This window comes from Oncorhynchus mykiss, chromosome 20, assembly GCF_057628025.1.
Source record: "Oncorhynchus mykiss isolate SJ-2025 chromosome 20, ASM5762802v1, whole genome shotgun sequence".
NCBI lineage: Eukaryota > Metazoa > Chordata > Actinopteri > Salmoniformes > Salmonidae > Oncorhynchus > Oncorhynchus mykiss.
Genome location: NC_143041.1, coordinates 11,827,730 through 11,851,113, shown reverse-complemented (window position 1 = coordinate 11,851,113; position 23,384 = coordinate 11,827,730). Strand labels below are relative to the sequence as shown.

General features: G+C 42.8%; 1 protein-coding gene across 7 annotated transcripts in view; it reads left to right on the top strand.

Moving 5' to 3' along the window:
- The window catches only part of mpripb (myosin phosphatase Rho interacting protein b), a 71,315-nt gene that overhangs the window by 38,823 nt on the left and 9,108 nt on the right, over positions 1-23,384 (top strand). For 4 of the 7 annotated variants that reach the window (XM_021575554.3, XM_021575555.3, XM_021575557.3 and 1 more), the window contains exons 8-16: positions 1,761-1,865; positions 3,619-3,675; positions 4,313-4,381; positions 4,653-4,742; positions 4,931-5,608; positions 5,759-5,896; positions 7,467-10,145; positions 18,196-18,343; positions 22,306-22,423. In XM_021575554.3, the coding sequence (XP_021431229.3) occupies positions 1,761-1,865; positions 3,619-3,675; positions 4,313-4,381; positions 4,653-4,742; positions 4,931-5,608; positions 5,759-5,896; positions 7,467-10,145; positions 18,196-18,343; positions 22,306-22,423 (4,082 nt within the window). The remainder of the gene's footprint in view (positions 1-1,760; positions 1,866-3,618; positions 3,676-4,312; positions 4,382-4,652; positions 4,743-4,930; positions 5,609-5,758; positions 5,897-7,466; positions 10,146-18,195; positions 18,344-22,305; positions 22,424-23,384) is intronic. The other 3 variants (XM_090212223.1, XM_021575559.3, XM_090212222.1) reach the window with 1 other exon arrangement.

The window sequence follows — 23,384 nt, the reverse complement described above, 5'->3', positions numbered from 1 at the left end:
CCTTTCCCACTCTGCCCTTGCCGGGACAAAACGCCTCTGTTGTAGGACCAACAACAGAAAGACCTCAAAGAGAGAGACTGTACCCAAAATGTTCCTCCAAAAAGGTGTCCCGGGCCAAAGTGCCCCCAGAAGAGAAGTTGTTTTTATGACCAGTTTTGTCCTGTCTGTGTTGTCAAGCACAAGGGTACTTGTAGTAAACATCATCCCACCTGCACTTACACACACTCTCTCAATTCAAGGGCTTTATTGGCATGGGAAACGTGTATGTTAACATTGCCAAAGCAAGTGAAGTAGATAATAAACAAAAGTAAAATAAACAATAAAAATGTACAGTAAACATTACACTCACAGAGGTTCCAAAAGAATAAAGACATTTCAAATGTCATAGGTGTGTATATATACACAGTATTGTAACGATGTGCAAATAGTGAAAGTACAAAAGGGAAAATGAATAAGCATAAATATGTGTTGTATTTACAATGGTGTCTGTTCTTCACTGGTTGCCCTTTTCTTGTGGCAACAGGTCACAAACCGTGCTGCTGTGAGGGCACACTGGTATTTCACCTAGTAGATATGACAGTTTATCAAAATTGGGTTTGTTTTTGAATTCTTTGTGGATCTGTGTAATCTAATATTGTCACTTATTTGTCAGGAGGCTAAGAAGTGCAGCTCAGTTTCCACCTCATTTTGTGGGCAGTGTGCACATAGCCTGTCTTCTTTTGAAAGCCAGGTCTGCCTACGTCGGCCTTTCTCAATAGCAAGGCTATGCTCACTGAGTCTGTACATAGTCAAAGCTTTCGTTAAGTTTAGGTCAGTCACTGGGGTCAGGTATTCTGCCACCGTGTACTCTGTTTAGGGCCAAGTAGCATTCTAGTTTACTGTTCTTTTTGTTAATTCTTTCCAATGTGTTAAGTAATTATCTTTTTGTTTTCTCATGATTTGGTTGGATCTAATTGTGTTGCTGTCCGGGGTCTCTGTGGGGTGTTTTTGTCTCTCTCTCTCTCTCCTCTCCTTTTCTATCTCTACTGTTCTCTCTCTCTCTCATCTCTGTTTCTATCTCTACTGTTCTCTCTCTTCTCGGTTTCTATCGCTACTGTTCTCTCTCTCTCTCTCTCCTCTCCTCTCTGTTTCTATCGCTACTGTTCTCCCTCTCTCTCTCCTCTCTGTTTCTATCGCTACTGTTCTCTCTCTCTCTCTCCTCTCTGTTTCTATCGCTACTGTTCTCTCTCTCTCTCTCCTCTCCTCTCTGTTTCTATCGCTACTGTTCTCTCTCTCTCTCTCCTCTCCTCTCTGTTTCTATCGCTGCTGTTCTCTCTCTCTCTCCTCTCCTCTCCTCTCTGTTTCTGTCTCTACTGTTGTCTCTCTCTCTCGTTCTTTCTGAGACACACTGCTCCTGGATGAGGCTTGTTTTCTCCTGCATCAGAGCATTGTCTTTGTTTCCATTCTCTGGTTCAGTGAAAGGCTGTTGGGTTCAGTTCCATGTTAGAATATGTGTGATTCTGTTCAAAAAGAACTTGTTCTTGTGACAGTGCAGAGCGATGTTAGCACATGTTAAACTGTTCACATGGGAGGATTGTTCTTCTCATAAAAACAAATCGCATACCACAGAAATGAAGGCTATAATATGTTTGGTAGGTAGACTGTTCTGTAAAAGTGTGAGGGGAAACTGGGAGAAACGGAATTGGGCTCATGACACATTGATATGAGCTATTTTGACACACATGGCTGCTGTAGTATTGACGTCATGTTGTGTGTTTCAGGAGCAGAGACATAACCTGGGCCAGAGTCTGGACTTCCCCTCCACTCTGCCCCCTCTGAGACGAGCTAAGTCTCTGGACCGCAGGACCACCGAGTCTGTCATGACCGTTAGTACCATTTTTCTCTCTTCTGTCGTTCCGTCTTACTACGTTACCTCTCAGGGTGTGCCTACTCAAACACACACCAGGGAGAGTTTGAAACGGAGAACATTGTAATCAGTGAGCGTTGTTTACCTAAGGCGTGTGTGCGTGTTCTTGTATGTGTGGGCTAAGCTGAAGGAGCTTTCTCTCCAAGGCCAGACAACACCACAATAGTTCTGCTGTTCTCGGGGTTAGAGGTCATCAGCAACACCAGGACTTTAGCCCGGCTGAGTTGAGGGGTCGTGGGGTTGGTGGAGTATACGGGTTGGGTAACATTGTGGGTATAAGGGTTGGGTAACAGGGTTAAGAGTATTTGGGTTGAGAAAGGGCCCAGCAGGCCTTAGCTAGTGTAAATGTTATGATAATGAGCCACTGTGTCCTATTAAAGCACTAAACATTTTAAACACGTGGTACTGGAGTTTTTGGCTAGAACATCATGTCGTTACAGCAGCTTTGGTTGGGAAATTATACTCCTGGCTTGGTTGTAGTAATGAATGAATGAACCCATATTGGTACACAGAGTGCCTTTTGTTGGTTCAATGAAATAGGCCATCAAGGGATTGTTATAGTTTCATGATTATCGATTAGTCTGCACCTCGAGGACTTTGACAAAGTCATTAGGTATTTTGGGGGTCTTTTACTTCCTACTTTTTTGGGGCTGTATTCGTGACCAGGGTTTTTATGGCTGGGATGTTAGATGATTATACTGTAAACTAACTGACAGTCAAGGGCACTGTGGTGGGTGATGTGGTTAGGACATGCTGTTTCAGAGCTGGTTGGTTGGTGTCCTGGATGTCCTAATGCAGTCCTCCATGCTACAGGGGGCAGCACAGTCTCCTCTCCTCTCCAGGTTACCTTCTTGCTACTCATGTTTTCGGCCATGGCCCTCAGGCCTCTGTGTGTCGGCACCCATTCTGCTGTGTGTATGTTTGAGGTGTGTGTGTGTGTGCCACAAACCAGCACTGCTTCCCCAGGGCACTTTGTGTGTTTTCTTCCACTGTGTGAAACCACAACAGACATGAACTGTTTTATTGGACTTGTACAGAAGGCTCTGTGATGTTGAATGGGGTAGGTACATATTTCCCCTAACCACTGGTCCAGGGACAGTTTTATTATTGTATCCTCCTAATGTTTATGGTAAGATTGGTGGTAAGGTAATCTGATCCTAGATGTGTGATCAGGGGAAACTCCTACCTCGCGCAGAGCCAGCATGTGGAGGATTTTTTCCTGCTCTTTCTCAGACATCAAGTTTTGTTTTGAAGGTTGACCAAAGGTAACTGAAGGGACTTTTTGAACCTTACAAATGTTTGCGATAGTCATTACACATTTTCTAAATATGTTACCATCTAAGTAACAAAGTGCAGAAAATGTAGCATGTTGGATTTAAAATGCTTCTGTCAGCTATGCACTCTAGTCGCTTAGTCGGGTTAATTCATACTTTTCTTTCAGCTGTGGGTGCCTGTAAGTATGACTTGTTAAAATGATGGAGTCCTAAGTAGAACCGAGAGAGGCTGTGGTTTTTAAAAGGCTGCAAGTTTAGTATCTGTGTGTTTCAGCATCTCTTGGTTCATCTTGCATGATCTTACTGTGTGGTGGGTTCACTCGACTGCCACTAGACCACAGGTTGATTTGAATTGCCATTTTTAAAGAGGTTACATTTTGTGTTATGCTTTTAGGGATGGTGTGTAATAATGCTGAGCATATTTGTTTCTCATTCCAGCCCGACTTGCTGAACTTCAAGAAAGGTTGGATGGTGAAGCTGGATGAGCAAGGACATGTAAGCAAGAAATAAAACCTAGGAACTTCACCAGGACAACTGATGTTGCTTTTCTATTGTTTCAGGGAAATTTAAACGCTTGAAGAAATAACATTTATTGATGCCATGAGATTTGAAAATGGCACTTTTCTGTTTGGTGAGTTTATCAAAGTAGGCAAGTCGGTTGAAGTTCAAACGGTTGTCTGAACATTCACCTAGAACATTCCAGAATGTCTGTAGCATTCTATGGCCTTTTAGTGCCATGGGCCAGCCAGTCTTTGATGGCACAGCTTCAATGGGTGACAGTTGAAAGGGTAATGTGGTGCTTCTCTTTTTACAGCTGTGTTTATTGTGTAGACTGATGCTCCAACGCTATATTACACGGTCTAAATTAACATTAAGCTTTCATAGAGATCGTTACTTTTCAGAGGGCTACCAACATCACTTCAGTCTCCTCTGCTGTCATAGGGGTTTGTTCTTGTCTTTCTCTTTGCTGTGTGTATTGCACACAGAAGCCAAGCTCCTAATGTCATTACTCCATTATTCTTCGTTTCTGGCACTAAATGTATGTTTTTTGCTCCGTCTACAGCAGTATCAGAACAGTTTCTGTATTCCCAGTGAACTCTGACCTGTGTTCCCTCTCTCCGTTTGTGAACAGTGGAAGAAGTATTGGTTCGTACTGACCGACCACAGCCTCGGATACTACAAGGACTCCGTTGCTGAAGAGGTGACTTATTTTTCAATCCACCTAGACTGGTCATTCGTCCTAGTTTAACTGTGACCACCAACAGCATCAATGGCAGTTATCTTGATAATCAATGGTAATTATCTTTAAAGAAATGGAATACATGTTTGCCAATACTGTTTTGGTTTCCTATTGGTATCTTCGTAAGTACCCAGTTAAAAAATGTATAATCTCCAACTCCTGCAGTGTTGATAAGAGCCTATTCTGTCTTCCTGATTTTGTTTTCGTCATCTGTAATGTTGCTGAATTGCAGGCTTCAGATCTGGACGGGGAAATAGACCTGTCTACGTGTTATAATGTCACTGAATACCAGGCTCAACGCAACTACGGCTTCCAGATACATGTAAGCCCCAATCACTCGCGTACAACCTCCGATTATCTTTATGTAATAACAATGATTTGCATTTATCTATTCACTTTTTCACATTATTATTTAAAATGTATGGATGTAACGCACCCCTTTTACTATCACCCAATAGTGCAGCAGTTAATAGTACAGTTTGAATCTAACGCCCCAACTGTCCTCCTCAGACCCAGGAGGGCATGCACACCCTGTCGGCCATGACTGCAGGCATAAGGAGGAACTGGATCCAGGCTGTCATGAAAAACGTCAGACCCTCCACTGCTCCGGATGTGGCAAGCAACCACGGCTCCTTCTCCCCACTGGAGGGACTGGTTCGGCCGGACGTGACCCAGGACTCCCTTTCCTCCGAAGCCTCGTCCATGGAGCGGGAGCCAGGGCCAGGCCCCAAGAAAAGTCGGGCCCGCGAGCGCCGGCGAGAGGGCCGTTCCAAGACCTTCGACTGGGCCGAGTTCCGACCCATCGCCCAGGCTCTGGCTCAGCAGCGGGCCCAGGAGGCCGAGCCCCTGCAGACTGACCTAGGAGACCCCGATCGGAGCCAGAGGCGGGAAGAACGAAGGAGGAGGTATGAGTCTGTGACTAGTTCCTCCGTGGACCAACCAGCAGGCTCCGAGGTTGGGAGAATGGACTATGAGAGTGGGGGAGGGAGTGAAGGCAGCACTGGGGGTGAGTGTGGGGGTCCCCCCTCCCTGGAGAGGCAGCAGTTGGTGGAGGAGGAGATCGAGCAGCACTGGCAGCAGGTGGAGCAGACACCCATCAGGGATGAGAGGAGGGTACCTCTGCCCTCGACACTGCAGACCAGGGAGACGGCCGAGCTGGAGAAACTGCTGGAGAGCTACAAGAAAGGGGTGAATATGGGTTTTGTGTACCTGTGTATGTGAGTGCGCATGTGGTTCACTTGAACCAAGATCAATGCAATGTAAAAGATTGGGTTCTTGATCAGTGCTCTCCTGTGTTTCCTCATTTTCACCTTGTCCGTTCTGTGGCGCCTCTCACAGGTAGAAGAGCTGAAGGTGCAGTTGGAGAGCTGTCACCAGCAACTGGTCAACTCCAACCAGCACAAACACAATCTGGAGATCCAGCTGAAGACTGCTCTGGAGAGAGAGCAGCACGTCCGCACCGGATATATCTCCCCGGTAAGCCCCACAGCTCTAGCTGCTTCTTCTTCTCCTCCACCTCCTCATCCTCAAAGCTGTTTTAGTCTCTAGAGGCAGTCGTGTTGAGTTCATACCTGAGCTACGATTTCATCAACTCAAAAGTACAGATTGAGCTGTGCGTTCTTCCATTTCGTAACCTCCTTTGCATGTTGTATTTTTATTGTGAGAAAACATCAAACTGACTGACATCAAAGCTACAAACCAGCTCCAGAATGTGCCTTTGCATGAGTCCGTTCATTGCATGTGAGGAGAAACATGAAGATCTTGTTTTTCTGACTCCTTTTTACAGCTTCTTCTGGTTCATCCCCTCTTGCTGTTGTTTTTTTAGATGTAGGACAGACGTCATGAACTCATGCTAGTGTATTGAACATGATGCATTCAATGAATGATTAACATTAGACGGATACGTTTCCTTATCAACGATCCTGTAATGGTGTAAATAGCATGAATGCATTAGGCCACTAGACTTCAACAGTACAGCCATAGTTGTTGAAATGATGACTTTTGGCTCAGAACTGTATAAAACCTTTTCGGCTTGTCTCATTATGAATTTTTTGCATGCATTTCATATTTTATTAACCACTGTTCCGACCATCCATTTTTATTTTAACTGATGTGTGAGCCATACCATTATGCAGGTGTTAGTTGTCTATTGGATTTTGCGTGTGTGTGTGTGTGTACGAGGGGAAAAGAGAGAGCGAGAGAGGTGATAATCTGTCCGTATGGTGGGTGAATTGCTGCTTTTTGAATTCCTCACCACATATTGTGTAAATCTGTTGAGGTTATCGAAGACATTTTTTTTGTTGTTGATAGTTTGTGTAACAATCAAAATTAGATTCAGTTAAAAGGGGACTCTGGAGAAATGTTTGAGTTGATGGCTATGATGTTTCGAGAGGGAGAGAGGGAATGTAGGCAATTTATGCTGACCTTTTGCGTTTTTGCTGAAGCCTTCAAAACTGGTCATTGACATCCTCATAAGAAAGGAAAATAATAAGTTTCCTGTTCATGTTGTGGTTTTTACTGGAACCATACATTGTACCTGCATTGTTACATTTGCAGTTACGCAATGTGATGCAATTTGGTGAGTGCCTTTTGAGAAATGTTTCTGTTTTTGTGAAAGACACGAAGAGTTCAGAAAAAGGAGATTTCAAGAACGTTGTTTATTCCTAGGACCTGGTATGCCACTCATCTCTAAGTAAACCACCTAGCTAGCACTAATTTTGCATTACTTACCCCATGAAATAACTCTTAACCATTTAATGTGCATGCTCTTTTGTGATTTACTAACCGTGGCCATTAAATCTCTTTCCATTGCTCTAATTCTAATAATTTAGCCAAATGATAGAAGCTGGATTCTACCTCTGTAATGTTTTTAATCATTATGTTTAGTTACATAATTTTGTAGTCAAAATTATAATTATTATGATTTCATAATGTTTCATTTCTATGAATCCAGAGGGAAATAATTGATGGATTACCTAAAACAATTTAGCTAGCCTTTTTCACCCCGCTGTGTGTGTTAACCAACTGTCTGGTCCCCTTTTCCAAGCTGGATCTCCCTTTGGTTCTGGAGGCTGATATCGAGCCCCAGACGAAGAGGCCAGAACTGGTTCATTCACAAGCTCAGAGCTTAGCAAGGAAGTACCAGGAGACCAAAGAGCTCCTGCAGCTACAAGAACTGAAAAAGCGCAATATGCAGGCACAGCTTGGACTCTCGCTTTCTCACCTCTCCATCAAGGAACCTTACCTTTCCGACCCCCAAACAGCCCTTCTGAACAGCCTGCCTCCGTCAAAGCCACCCGTCGAAAAGACCGTCAGCTTTTTGATCAAAGATAGTGCAGACGTTATTCAAGAGTTAGAGGACTTGATCTCAGGAAAGCTCCTGACTCTAAAGGGACTGGATAGATTGCTAGGATCTCACAGTGAATTCAGTCTGGGGGGCAGTCAGGATATAGGAGAAAGGGGTAGCTGCGAGAGGCTCTTGCAGAGCTGGAAGTATCAGCAGGAGGTAGAGAACGAGATTATGAGGAAGGGCTTGGTCAGGGCGGGCGAAAGCATCCACAATTACGAATCACGACTCCTGACCATGGAAGACATGCTGGGAAGGGTTCAGAAGCAGAAGGTGGAGAGCCTGAAGAGCTCTTATGGACCGCTGTGTCAAAATGAAGAGCACTCTGAAAGCCACGAGATCACAATAAGGACTTTGTCCCAGAGGGTCGAACTTCTAACGAGCGAAAATGGAGCGCTGCACCAGCGCTATCAGGAGATAGTGAACCAACTAACTGAGGCAGATAGGGAGATAGATAGGCTTAAAGCTGAGCTAATCAACCTGCAAGGCGGGAAACAGCACCTACTGATCCTAGAGGAGCTGAACGGAGTTAGGGCCAGACTAGCGGAGAGTGAAGCCCACGCTATCGACAGGGAGTTCTATGAGCGTGAGCTGAATGAGAAGTCTGTGAAGCTTCATGAGGCGCTGGTCACCTTGGAGGTGCTAGGAAACAGTCTGAATGACACGGAGAGAAGACTGCAGCTGAAAGAGGCCACTCTCAAAGGTCTGGGATTCCAAATGGCCAAGGAAGTTGACGATGAGCCCCCTAAGGAGAAACTCAAAGAGCAGCTGGAGGCCACAGAGGCCAAGCTCTTAGAAAAGGAAGCGCTCCTTCAGTCCACACAGCATCTTTGTAGAGAACTTCAAGCTCAGACGGTTGAACTTAAAACTATAAACCAGGAATCTGAGAGACTCCAGAGTCAGAAACTTGTAGAGGCAGAGAATGAGATTAGGATGTTGCGAGCAAAGTTAGAGGTAGAGGCAAAGTCAGCTCGGGGGGAACAAGAAGTGAATGTTAGTGAAGAGTTGATGCAGACAAGTGAGAGGCAGGTAGTAGACGAAAGTGTTATAAAGCAATTAGTAGGTGGGGTAAAGATGAAGTCTGAGGCCCTTAGGCAGGTGTTAGAGGTGTTAGCGAAGGTAGATATTAGTGTGGACAAAACACTAATTGATATGAAAAGCACTTTACATATCACAGACTGCCTTGGGTCCTTTGAAGAGGAGCCGGATGAAGTAAGTCAGAGAGTAATGAAAAGGTTGGTATTCGAGGCAGAGTTCTGTAGTTGTCTGTTAAGTGCTGTAGAGGTTAACCCAGGCGAGACGGAAGGTGAAAGTGCATGTAGTTTTGAAAGGCGTGTGGCAGAGCGTATGGTAGCTGAGAAGAGCATGTTGCTGTTGATGAACAGAATTTGTCCTCGACCAAAGATGGAAGTTGATAATGAGATGACTGGGACTGCACAGACCATGGAAGCAGATCTTTTGAATTGGTCCAGCTGGCTTGATAACGACACCAACACTCTCATTTTGAAAGATTTAACAGAGGCATTGCAAGATAAGGTGTTTTTATTGAACCTAATTGCCTCCACCATTGAGACGTCCACTAATGACAGGCTCCTGTCCTTGGTCCTAGCTAGCTTTGATTCCAGCAAACTAAAGAAACAATGGTCTGAGCACCTTGAAGACGCCGCCACAGAAGCCCACATGTCCTATCTCATCAGCAGGCTGAAGTTCCAACACGAGAAAGAGCTGAAAGAAACGATGCTTGAAAAACGTCCGATTGGCAACTCCGACTGTGCCAACTGCTCTCAACTGAGAGAACTGAACCGAGATCTACAATCCAAAATGGCGGATATACAGAATTATCTGTCCAGCCTTGAAAGTCCTATGAGTGAAGATACTAGACCAATAACACACATTCAGATCGAAGGAGAGCCCATTGACTCCCTGGACAAGGCCATTCAGCTACAGGACATGGTGGCCAAGCACAAGCTGGAGCTGCGGGAGATCAAGGACGTCTATGCACAGGAAACAGAAAAGCTGAGACAGGAAGTGGCAAAGGTGGCCGAGATATTGCGTCTAGAACGTGAAGAGAACGTGAAGGAGATCGACTCTCTGACTGTCTGCATGGAGAACCTGAAGAAGAAACAGGAGATGGAGAGGAGTGTTCTGCTGGAGAAGCTCAACCACCAGATGGATGTCACCCCAGGAGGAAGCTATCTCACTGGGGCTGAGGATGGGACGATGTCCCCTGAGACCTCCGCAACCTCCGCCCTCAAGAAGCAAATCCAGGATCTGGTGGCCCAGGTCTCAACCATGACGGAAGAGATTAAGCGGAGGGAGCGCCAGGGCGACGCAGCTACCCTCCGGCTGAAATACGACAAAGACCTGGAGAATCTGAAGGTGGAAGCCATTCCTTGTACTTGCTGTTCCTCCGTCCGTGATGCCTTCTGTCTCCTTGTGGCAACCCCCACCCTCCCCGACCCCTTCCGACCTGCCCTTACCCCCCTTTCCCCTCTAACCCTGCTCTGCTCACTCTGCTTTCCTTTTCTTTGTAAAACAGTATCATCCAATGTTGCATGGTTGACTAATTCACTGTTCAGTGCATGTGGTTGTTGACACTAGTTTTGTGCTGAGGAACCCATTTTGTTTCACAGGAAAAGGTTAGTTAACTAGAACTCCCAGACCTAGGGCAACTGGGACATTGTTAATGTGGGAGGCAACCCATCTGCCTAGAGAGACTTACCAGAACCTGTCCGACAGTCACATGAAAGTCAGGCTGACAGAATTGATTTAAGTCATGTTATATAGTGTCTATTAGCATATTTTCACATCCAATGCTAAATTGCCCCTTATCATACCATAAAGTATAGTTGCTGATGAAATGAGTTCCTCAGAAGGCACAGTTTGATGTGCTTGATTACAGATTCCTTTCTTCAATAGGCGTTGTATATTAGAAGTGTCAAAGACAAATGGTTGAACCCCTTTTAAAGCTGTCTAACTATTGAGTTATCCTCAACAGACACATGATTTGGGTAATGAGGTGGATATATTGCTTTTTTTCTTGAGGATGAAATCAGCTGCATTTGAAGATGCATGGGGCTTACCTTTTTGTCTTTGATGTTGTGATGTTGCTTTAACTGGCTATAAACGTTCAACTTTTCCCCTCCTGACTTGCTGATTAACAATTCATGGTAATTGACAGGCGTTCAAAAACATTGTAGAATATTTGAAGCTTAGACAAATTACTTTTTTAGAAAAGTAATGCTTAGAAGATCTAATCGCAACTGAAAAGTTTACTAACCACAAGTCATTCCCTGATGATCATCTTGGGTACTGTATGTAAACCTATAGTTACCCAGATGTTTCCATATGTCGTAGATCCAATGTTTGTATATATTTTGACTACAGAGTATTTCCAGGTAAAAATCTTTTCCTCCATTGTCATGGTCTCTCTAGATCACATTATGTTGTAGATGTGTATTAGAATTACACACGTCATTTATGATCAGGCTCCAGCTGTACAGTCGTGGCCAAAAGTTTTGAGAATGACACAAATGTTTAATTTCCACAACGTCTGCTGCTTCAGTGTCTTTAGATATTTTTGTCAGATGTTACTATGGAATACTGAAGTATTATTACAAGCATTTCATAAGTGTCAAAGGCTTTTATTGACAATTTATATGAAGTTGATGCAAAGAGTCAATATTTGCAGTGTTGACCCTTCTTTTTCAAAACCTCTGCAATCAGCCCTGGCATGCTGTCAATTAACGTCTGGGCCACATCCTGACTGATGGCAGTCCATTCTTGCATGATCAATGCTTGGAGTTTGTCAGAATTTGTGGGGTTTTGTTTGTTCACCCGCCTCTTGAAGATTGACCACAAGTTCTCAATGAGATTAAGGTCTGGGGAGTTTCCTGGCCATGGACCCAAAATATCAATGTTTTGTTCCCCGAGCCACTTAGTTATCACCTTTGCCTTATGGCATGCTGGAAAAGGCATTGTTCGTCACCAAACTGTTCCTGGATGGTTGGTAGAAGTTGCTCTCGGAGGATGTGTTGGTACCATTCTTTATTCATGGCTGTGTTCTTAGGCAAAATTGTGAGTGAGCCCACTCCCTTGGCTGAGAAGCAACCCCACACATGAATGGCCTCAGGATGCTTTACTGTTGGCGTGACACAGGACTGATGGTAGCGCTCACCTTGTCTTCTCCGGACAAGCTTTTTTCCAGATGCCCTAAACAATCAGAAAGGGGATTCATCAGAGAAAATGACTTTACCCCAGTCCTCAGCAGTCCAATCCCTGTACCTTTTACAGAATATCAGTCTGTCCCTGATGATTTTCCTGGAGAGAAGTGGCTTCTTTGCTGCCCTTCTTGACACCAGGCCATCCTCCAAAAGTCTTTGCCTTACTGTGCGTGCAGATACACTCACACGTGCCTGCTGCCATTCCTGAGCAAGCTCTGTAATGGTTGTGCCCCAATCCCGCAACTGAATCAACTATAGGAGACTGTCCTGACGCTTGCTGCACTTTCTTGGGCGCCCTGAAGCCTTCTTCACAACAATTGAACCGCTTTCCTTGAATTTCTTGATGATCTGAGAAATGGTTGATTTAGGTGCAGTCTTACTGGCAGCAATATCCTTGCCTGTGAAGCCCTTTTTGTGCAAAGCAATGATGACGGCACGTGTTTCCTTGCAGGTAGCCATGGTTGACAGAGGAAGAACAATGGTTCCAAGCACCACCCTCCTTTTGAAGCTTCCAGTCTGTTATTCAAACTCAATCAGCATGACAGAGTGATCTCCAGCCTTGTCCTCATCAACACTCACACCTGTGTTAACAAGAGAATCATTGACATGATGTCAGCTGGTCCTTTTGTGGCAGGGCTGAAATGCGGTGGAAATGTTTTTGGGGGATTCAGTTCATTTGTATGGCAAAGAGGGACTTTGCAATTAATTGCAATTCATCTTATCACTCTTCATAACATTCTGGAGTATATGAAAATTGCCATCATACAAACTGAGGCAGCAGACTTTGTGACACAAATATGAATTTTCATTCTCAAAACTTTAGGCCACGACTGTATATGAATAGTTTTAAGAGCTGTTGTTTTCTGCATGTGTTTATTAGTCTTGAACCTCAGGAAAGAAACATGCATGTAACTTCCAAAATAAAGGAAACACTTAAGTAAATTAGAGATACAATGTATTTTGAAAGCAGGTGCTTCCACATAGGTGTGGTTGAGTTAATTAAGCATTTAACATGGGGTCATGTATAAAATGCCCAGTTGCCTATTATTTTGGCTAGCATGACTGTAAGAAGAGATCTGTCACTTTGAAAGAGGCTTCTCAGTAACCAGATCTCAACCCAATTTAATCTTAATGGAGATTCTGGAGTGGCGTCTAAGACGGCGTTTTTCACCACCATCAACAAACTACAAAATATGGAATTTCTCATGAAAGAATGGTATCGCATTCCTCCAATAGAGTTCCAGACACTTGTAGAATCTATGTCAATGCACACTGAAGCTGTTCTGTAAGCTCGTGGTGGCCCAACAACCTATTAAGACACTTGTTGAGACTATGTTGGTGTTTCCTTTATTTTGTCAGTTACATGTAGATCTTCTAGTCCGGTTTACGACACAGTTGGATGCACAGATGACATGAAATGCAAGACACATGCTATTCCATGTATTTTGTTGCTGCTGGTGATATAATCTTTGTATTGTTGTTGTGTATAGGGATGGACAGGTGGTAGCCAGGTATTTGTGCAGTAGCAGTGCTCTTCCTGGCCATAGATGGCTGCTGTGTGTGCAGGACAGGTTTCATCCCTTGAACAGCACATTCCCTGAGTTAGACCCACACTTTGTTTGCAAATTTCTCAATAGTGTAGTTGTATACTAAACACCGGCCACACACACACTAAACAAAGGGCACGTGTTGCTTGTTGTGAAGTCACAACAGGAAGTGTCCCTATACAGTTAGTCGGAAATTTACATACACATTAGCCAAGTACATTTAAACTTAGTTTTTCACAATTCCTGACATTTAATCCAAGTAACAATTCCCTGTTTTAGGTTAGTTAGGATCACCAATTTATTTTAAGAATGTGAAATGTCAGAATAATAGTAGAGTGATTTATTTCAGCTTTTATTTCTTTCATCACATTCCCAGTGGATCAGAAGTTTACACACACTCAATTAGTATTTGGTAGCATTGCCTTTAAATTGTTTAACGTGGGTCAAATGTTTTGGGTAGCCTTCCACAAGCTTCCCACAATAAGTTGGGTGAATTTTGGCCTATTCCTCCTGACAGAGCTGATGTAACGGAATCAGGTTTGTAGGCCTTGCTCGCACAAGCTTTTTCAGTTCTGCCCACAAATTTTCTATAGGCTTGACGTCAGAGCTTTGGGATGGCCACTCCAATACCTTGACTTTGTCGTCCTTAAGCCATTTTGCTACAACTTTGGAAGCATGCTTGGGGTCATTGTCCATTTGGAAGACCCATTTGCGACCAAGCTTCAGCTTCCTGACTGATGTCTTGATGTTGCTTCAATTTGCCATCAATTTTATGAAGTGCACCAGTCCCTCCTGCAGCAAAGCACCCCACAACATGATGCTGCCTCCCCGTGCTTCATGGTTGGGATGGTGTTCTTCGGCTTGCAAGCCTCCCCCTTTTTCCTCCAAACACAACGATGGTCATTATGGCCAAACAGTTATATTTTTGTTTCATCAGACCAGAGGACATTTCTCCAAAAAGTATGATCTTTGTCTCCGTGTGAAGTTGCAAACCGCAGTCTGGCTTTTTTAATGGCAGTTTTAGAGCAGTGGTTTCTTCCTTGCTGAGCGGGCCTGTCAGGTTATGTCGATATAGGACCCCTTTTGTACATGATTGAATTGCACTTTTCGCACCAAAGTACGTTCATCTCATGTCTAGGAGACAGAACGCGTCTCCTTCCTGAGCGGTATAACGGCTGCGTGGTCCCATGGTGTTTATACTTGCGTACTATTGTTTGTACAGATGAACGTGGTACCTTCAGGCGCACCAGACTTGTGGAGGTCTACAATTATTTTTCTGGGGTCTTGGCTGATTTATTTTACATTTCCCATGATGTCAAGCAAAGAGGCACGGAGTTTGAAGGTAGACCTTGAAATACATCCACAGGTACACCTCCAATTGACTCAAATTATGTTAATTAGCCTATCAGAAGCTTCTAAAGGCCTGACATCGTTTTCTGTAATTGTCCAAGCTGTTTAAAGGCACAGTCAACTTAGTGTATGTAAACTTCTGACCCACTGGAATTGTGATTCAGTGAATTATAAGTGAAACAATCTGTCTGTAAACAATTGTTGGAAAAATGTATTGTGTCATGCACAAAGTAGATGTCCAGCCGACTTGCCAAAACTGTGGTTTGTTAACAAGAAATGTGTGGAGTGGTTGAAAAACTAGTTTTAATGACCCCACACAATCTAAGTGTATTTTAACTTACGACTTCAACTGTATATCCAGCCAGGAAGTTGGCTCACTCTCAGTCTCTCAGTTCGTTCCCATCTGGGCCAGTTTCCCGAGCACTGGGGACTTATCCTTGTGAAAACAGACTTTGGCTAGAGAGGGAGCATAGGACAGCACCTTTGACTGAGTACTCGGATTAGCAGTGCTGAATAGAGGACGGAAGTAGGTTTTGGGTCGAGCTGGTCGGAAGGCTATTCAAATCCCCTCTTGTGGAAACATGCACTGTAATTATAATAGCATTGTGAATGGCTCTCTCTAAAGCCGTGTTGATCAGGATTACCCCCCCCCCCAGCCTCCTTTCTCTATATCAAGGTTTCCCAAACTCAGTCCTGGGACCTCCCCATGGTGCACGTTTCGGCTTTTGGCCCCAGTACTACACAACTGATTCAAATACTCAACTCATCATCAAGTTTTGATTATCTGAATCCACTGTGTAGTGCTAGGGGGGAAAAAATACAAATATGCACCCAGGTAGGGCTGAGCGAAAAGGTCTAAAACTCATCTCAATTTTCTCAAACTTATGGCCGAGTCACGATATACAGTACCAATCAAATGTTTGGACACAACTACTCATTTCAGAGTTTTTCTTTATTTTTTACTATTTTCTACTTTGTAGAATAGTAGTGAAAACATCAAAACTATGAAATAACACATATGGAATCATGTCGTAACCAAAAAAGTGTTTAACAAATCTAAATATGTTTTATATTTGAGATTCTTCAAAATAGCCACCCTTTGCCTTGACAGCTTTGCACACTATTGGCGTTCTCTCAACTAGCTTAATGATGTAGTCAGCTGGAATGCATTTCAATTAACAGGTGTGCCTTGTTAAAAGTTCATTTGTGGAATTTCTTTCCTTCTTTATGCGTTTGAGCCAGTCAGTTGTGTTGTGACAAGGTACTGTAGGGGTGGTATACAGAAGATAGCCCTATTTGGAAAAAGACCAACTCCATATTATCCAGAACCTAGGCTGAATATATATACCTTCCACAACCATAAGATACACTTATAATTTAATTATTTTATCAAAAATAGTTGTACCTGTTTTTTGTAACTTTAAATGTAACCAGAACCATGCATAATGCACATTCACTAATAATGTAGCAGGCATTATAGAAAATGAACACCTCAAAAACAATCTCTCAAGCCCAAGCACTTGGATCAAACTATAATTTCACAAGTTGAATTGTTATTAACACAACCTTCTGTCTTTCACCAACTGTTTGAAAAGCATGCTAGCCTGTCCATATTGTTCAGATACTGAAATCAAGTGCCCTCCCTTTTTTTTCAGAATGAGAATGAGTTGCCAGTTCCTTATTTGTTTTATACTTATTGCACATTTATAAAACACAGACTAAACAGCTAGTATAACAATCTTTATTTGATTTCAAGGCTGCTAGCGATATGTGGTACTGAGCATTACATTTCCAGAATTAATGTTCATTGGTACATACGTTTTAGTAGTATCTGTTCTTCTCGACATTTGAGGAGTTGAAACAAACAAGGTATGGTTCGAAAGTTTATCTTCTCTATTACAGTAAAATAATGTCTCCGTGTAACGAGTTGAAACCATTTGTCAGAGAGGAAGAAGTGATTGATCTCTCATCTTTGTTGTTGTGAGTGGTAAGGGGAGGGCCTTGGGACAAAGAAGCAAACCTGGAGGTTTCACTCTCGACAAAATCTGTCCAAAATATGCCCTATGCGCTTATTTAGATGCTAAGCTTGTCGCCTGCCTTCCCGCCTTTGGGCCAACGACTCCCATTGTTTGGGGTGGATTTTATAGTTATATACAGATCTCTGGTGTAATGGGAAGGTGCACAGAAGGAGCGAACGAGACCAAAACGACAACATGAGAACAAGCGGACATAAACGCAAAAAAAACCGAGAAATACAAAAAAACTTCATTCTGCGATACAGGCATTTGGAATATCGAGCAAAAGCATACATTAGAATTAATCAAATTACTTCGATATATCGTCCAGCCCTACACCCGGTGGGGCCCCGGGACCAAGTTTGGGGTTAACTCTGGTCTATACTACTGAAAGGCAATCCACAGACAGGCTGGCCCTGCCACATCACGATGACGACAGATTCCACTGTCTGTCCCCACAGAATCAGCCTATTATCCATTGTTTTGTTTGGTCTCATCTTAACCTCCTACATTCTATTTTGTTCAATGGTAACAGATTATAGGTTTTTCAAATTATAGACCTTTACATTTTAGTAATTTAGCAGACACTTTTATGCAGAGTGACTTACAGGAGCAATTAGGGTTAAGTGCCTTGCTCTAGGGCACTGAAGCAGATTTTTCACTTTGTCAGCTCGGGGTTTCAAAACAGCAACCTTTCGGTTACTGGCCCAACGGTCTTCACCGCAAGGTTACCCGCCACCCTAGACCGCAAACAATATCACACTAGACATTAACTACATTTGTAATAGGTGTTTTATTTGCAAGTGGCCCAGAGTTTACTTAGCTAAAAACCTGGCAGTGGTTGAATAACTTTACTGTTGCAGGGATAATTACAGAACACAGCCTTCTCAATCACATGACGTTCTTGCTGCCTACACATCCTTTAACATATTGTGTGTTCTGTTATTTTCTTAACACTTTGTACCATATGCTTATGTTGCTTATGGCTAAATGTGCAGTAGCTTGCTCGGTGTTTGTCATCAGTGATCAGTGTCAATGAATGGATGGTCAGCAATGGTTGATGCTAGGGCCAGGAGTTTTTCCTGAGCTGGACAAGATCTGGATCAGAGTTGATTGGCTTTAACTAGATCCAGAGTTTGACTTGTCCAGGAATTTTTTTTATGGCCCTCTATACACGATAACTAGGGTCAAGAGTTTTTCATAGTCATGGCACATGGTCTGACAGGAAAAACTCTTGGCCCTAGCTTATGGTTGCATGTGGACTCACTTTTCCCACATTACCCTCCATTAATAGGCCACCTGTGAGAGGGGCTTTACTGCCATGGAGGATTCCCACCAGAAGGTGATCGACGAGCTGCAGAGGAAACACCAGAGAGAGCTGGAAAACCTACACGAGGAAAAGGAGAGGCTGCTAGCCGAGGAGACTGCTGCTACCATAGCCGGTCAGTAGTAATTACGATAGCTATCAGCATTAGCACCTTAGTAATCATATAGGCCGAGTGTCCCTTGCTAGCAGTAGCATCAGGCTAACATTAAGTATTTTGTTCACTTGTGTTTGCAAACCCATAATTGTGAGTTAACATGGTCTTTGGGCTCTGCTTTAAAATAGTGGATTTTTCTTTCAAACAGTTACCACTTTTTTTTGTCATAGACTGTTCTCTCTGTTACCGCACGGCAAGCAGTACCGGAGCGCCAAGCCAAGGTCCAAAAGGCTCCAGCTGGCCACTTGGACAATTTACATTGACCCCCCCCCCCCCTTGTTTTTATACTATTGCTACTCGCTGTTTATTATCTATGCATAGTCACTTTACCCCTACCTACATGTACAAATTAGCTCGACTAACCTGTAGCCCTGCACATTGACTCGGTACCGGTACCCCCTGTATATACAGTGGCTTGCGAAAGTATTCACCCCCCTTGGCATTTTTCCTATTTTATTGCCTTACAACCTGGAATTAAAATAGATTTTTGGGGGGAGGTTTGAATCATTTGATTTACACAACATGCCTACCACTTTGAAGATGCAAAATATTTTTTTATTTTGAAACAAATAAAGACAAAGAAACAGAACTTGAGCGTGCGTAACTATTCACCTCCCCAAAGTCCATACTTTGTAGAGCCACCTAATGCAGCAATTACAGCTGCAAGTCTCTTGGGGTATGACTCTATGAGCTTGGCACATCTAGCCACTGGGATTTTTGCCCATTCTTCAAGGCAAAACTTCTCCAGCTCCTTCAAGTTGGATGGGTTCCGCTGGTGTACTGCAATCTTTAGGTCATACCACAGATTCTCAATTGGATTGAGGTCTGGGCTTTAACTGGGCCATTCTAAGACATGTCAATGTTTCCCCTTAAACCACTCGAGTGTTGCTTTAGCAGTATGCTTAGGGTCAATGTCCTGCTGGAAGGTGAACCTCTGTTCCAGTCTCAAATATCCGGAAGACTGAAACAGGTTTCCCTGAAGAATTTCCCTGTATTTAGCACCATCCATCATTCCTTGAATTCTGACCGGTTTCCCAGTCCCTGCCGATGGAAAAACATCCCCACACATGATGCTGCCACCACCATGCTTAACTGTGAGGATGATGTTCTGGGGGGTGATGAGAGGTGTTGGGTTTGCGCCAGACAGTGTTTTCCTTGATGGCCAAAAAGCTCGATTTTAGTCTCATCTGACCAGAGTGAGTACCTTCTTCCAAATGTTTGGGGAGTCTCCCACATGCCTTTTGGCAAACACCAAATGTGTTTTCTGATTTTTTTCTTTAAGCAATGGCTTTTTCTGGCTACTCTTCCGTAAAGCCCAGCTCTGTGGAGTGTACGGCTTAAAGTGGTTCTATGGACAGATACTCCAATCTCCACTGTGGAGCTTTGCAGCTCCTTCAGGGTTATCTTTGGTCTCTTTGTTGCCTCTCTGATTAATGCCCTCCTTGCCTGGTCTGTGAGTTTTGGTGGGCGGCCCTCTCTTGGCAGGTTTGTTGTGGTGCCATATTCTTTAAATTTTTTATTAATGGATTTAATTAATGGTGCTCCGTGGGATGTTCAAAGTTTCTTATATTCTTTTATAACCCAACCCTGATCTGTACTTTTCCACAACTTTGTCCCTGACCTGTTTGGAGAGCTCCTTAATCTTCATGGTGCTGCTTTCTTGGTGGTGCCCCTTGCTTGGTGGTATTGCCGACTCTGGGGCCTTTCAGAACAGGTGTATGTATATACAGTGCCTTGTGAAAGTATTCGGCCCCCTTGAACTTTGCGACCTTTTGCCACATTTCAGGCTTCAAACATAAAGATATAAAACTGTATTTTTTTGTGAATAATCAACAACAAGTGGGACACAATCATGAAGTGGAACGACATTTATTGGATATTTCAAACTTTTTTAACAAATCAAAAACTGAAAAATTGGGCGTGCAAAATTATTCAGCCCCTTTACTTTCAGTGCAGCAAACTCTCTCCAGAAGTTCAGTGAGGATCTCTGAATGATCCAATGTTGACCTAAATGACTAATGATGATAAATACAATCCACCTGTGTGTAATCAAGTCTCCATATAAATGCACCTGCACTGTGATAGTCTCAGAGGTCCGTTAAAAGCGCAGAGAGCATCATGAAGAACAAGGAACACACCAGGCAGGTCCGAGATACTGTTGTGAAGAAGTTTAAAGCCGGATTTGGATACAAAAAGATTTCCCAAGCTTTAAACATCCCAAGGAGCACTGTGCAAGCGATAATATTGAAATGGAAGGAGTATCAGACCACTGCAAATCTACCAAGACCTGGCCGTCCCTCTAAACTTTCAGCTCATACAAGGAGAAGACTGATCAGAGATGCAGCCAAGAGGCCCATGATCACTCTGGATGAACTGCAGAGATCTACAGCTGAGGTGGGAGACTCTGTCCATGGGACAACAATCAGTCGTATATTGCACAAATCTGGCCTTTATGGAAGAGTGGCAAGAAGAAAGCCATTTCTTAAAGATATCCATAAAAAGTGTTGTTTAAAGTTTGCCACAAGCCACCTGGGAGACACACCAAACATGTGGAAGAAGGTGCTCTGGTCAGATGAAACCAAAATTGAACTTTTTGGCAACAATGCAACACGTTATGTTTGGCGTAAAAGCAACACAGCTTATCACCCTGAACACACCATCCCCACTGTCAAACATGGTGGTGGCAGCATCATGGTTTGGGCCTGCTTTTCTTCAGCAGGGACAGGGAAGATGGTTAAAATTGATGGGAAGATGGATGGAGCCAAATACAGGACCATTCTGGAAGAAAACCTGATGGAGTCTGCAAAAGACCTGAGACTGGGACGGATATTTGTCTTCCAACAAGACAATGATCCAAAACATAAAGCAAAATCTACAATGGAATGGTTCAAAAATAAACATATCCAGGTGTTAGAATGGCCAAGTCAAAGTCCAGACCTGAATCCAATCGAGAATCTGTGGAAAGAACTGAAAACTGCTGTTCACAAATGCTCTCCATCCAACCTCACTGAGCTCGAGCTGTTTTGCAAGGAGGAATGGGAAAACATTTCAGTCTCTCGATGTGCAAAACTGATAGAGACATACCCCAAGCGACTTACAGCTGTAATCGCAGCAAAAGGTGGCACTACAAAGTATTAACTTAAGGGGGCTGAATAATTTTGCACGCCCAATTTTTCAGTTTTTGATTTGTTAAAAAAGTTTGAAATATCCAATAAATGTCGTTCCACTTCATGATTGTGTCCCACTTGTTGTTGATTCTTCACAAAAAAATACAGTGGCAAATGTATTATGTTTGAACCCTGAAATGTGGCAAAAGGTCGCAAAGTTCAAGGGGGCCGAATACTTTCGCAAGGCACTGTATATACTGAGATCATGTGACAGATCATGTGACATTTAGACTGCACACAGGTGGACTTTATTTAACTAATTATGTGACTTCTGAAGATAATTGGTTGCACCAGATCTTATTTAGGGGCAACATATACATATGTACGCTCCATTTTTTTTATTTTTTCGAATTTTTTGAAAAAAGTTTTCAAATTCTCTTTGCCAATTTGGACTCTTTTGTGTATGTCCATTACATGAAATCCAAATAAATATCCATTTAAATTATAGGTTGTAATGCAACAAAATAGGAAAAATGCCAAGGGGGGTGAATACTTTTGCAAGGCACTGTAGCCTTGTTATTGTTATTTTTTTGTTACTTTTCATTACATTCTTTAATTTTGTTTATTTAGTCAATATTTTCTTAACTCTATTTCTTGAGTTAAGCTTGTAAGTAAGCATTTCACTGTAATGTCTACAATGTTGGGCGCATGTGACAAATACAATTTGATTTGATTTAGTTTTTTTAGTTAGCAGATGGTCCAGCTATGCCAGAGCTCTTCCCCCAATAACAACGTTCTTTGTTTTGGTTGCCCCAGCGATCGAGGCGATGAAGAACGCACACCGGTCGGAGCTGGAGAAGGAACTGGACAAGGCCCGCAAGTCCAACAGCAACACAGAGAATGCAGACATAGAGGAGATATGCAGGCAGCACGAGTAAGTTAAGATATCATGTCATGTAGGGCTGGAAATTGACAGGGGCCTCACAATACTATGTTATCACGATACTTTGGTGCCGATACGATATGTATTGTTATTCTCACAATTCTTTATGTATTGTGATTCGATTATGTGATTTTATTGCGAATCGATGTAAAAGTGCGGAAAACGTATTTTTCGCCCTATTTTAAAAAAATGGAGAACAAGCTTTGAAGAAAAAATACTGGAGTTTTGGTGCAGGTACAGCCAACTAGCGCTAAAATAATATTGCAATATTGTCAAAATGATACATATCGGGATATTATTTTTTGACGATATATTGTAACTGTCAAAAAATAGTTTTGCCCCCTCATCGCTACTATCATTTCCCCTCAGTACCACAAGCACATTACCATCGCCAAGACCATATTATCTTCAAGTTATCATATCCCTTAAGTACCACAAGCATATTATATACAGTACACGATACAAAGTCACTCCAAGATCATACAATCTTGAACTCTCAATAAGCAGATCAAGTCTCAGGTCTTCATTTAGAGTCAAGACTCAAATTTTCAGTCCAGACTTGAGTCAATGTTTACAATGTTTACTGTTTTTCTCCAGTCAAAACTACTGTCTCAAGTCCCCATCGCTCCCGAATAACTGCCTTAACCTTTAGCATACAGCCAGGTCCAAAATGATTGCCACCCTTGGTAAAAAAAAAAAAAAGACTGTATAAAATATATAATACAAGTACTGAGCTATTATTGTATGCAACAACAAAAAATTGGCCAATTATATTATTGGAAACTAATACAATTTCTCAGATTTGTAAAAAAAATTAACCAGTAATCATTTATTTTTTCAAAAAGATATGGGTCAAAGTTATTGGCATCCGTTTTCAATACCTCTCTTTGTGAGGATAACGGCATGAGCCTTTTTCTAAAGTGTTTTATGAGTTTCGAGAACACATCGGGAG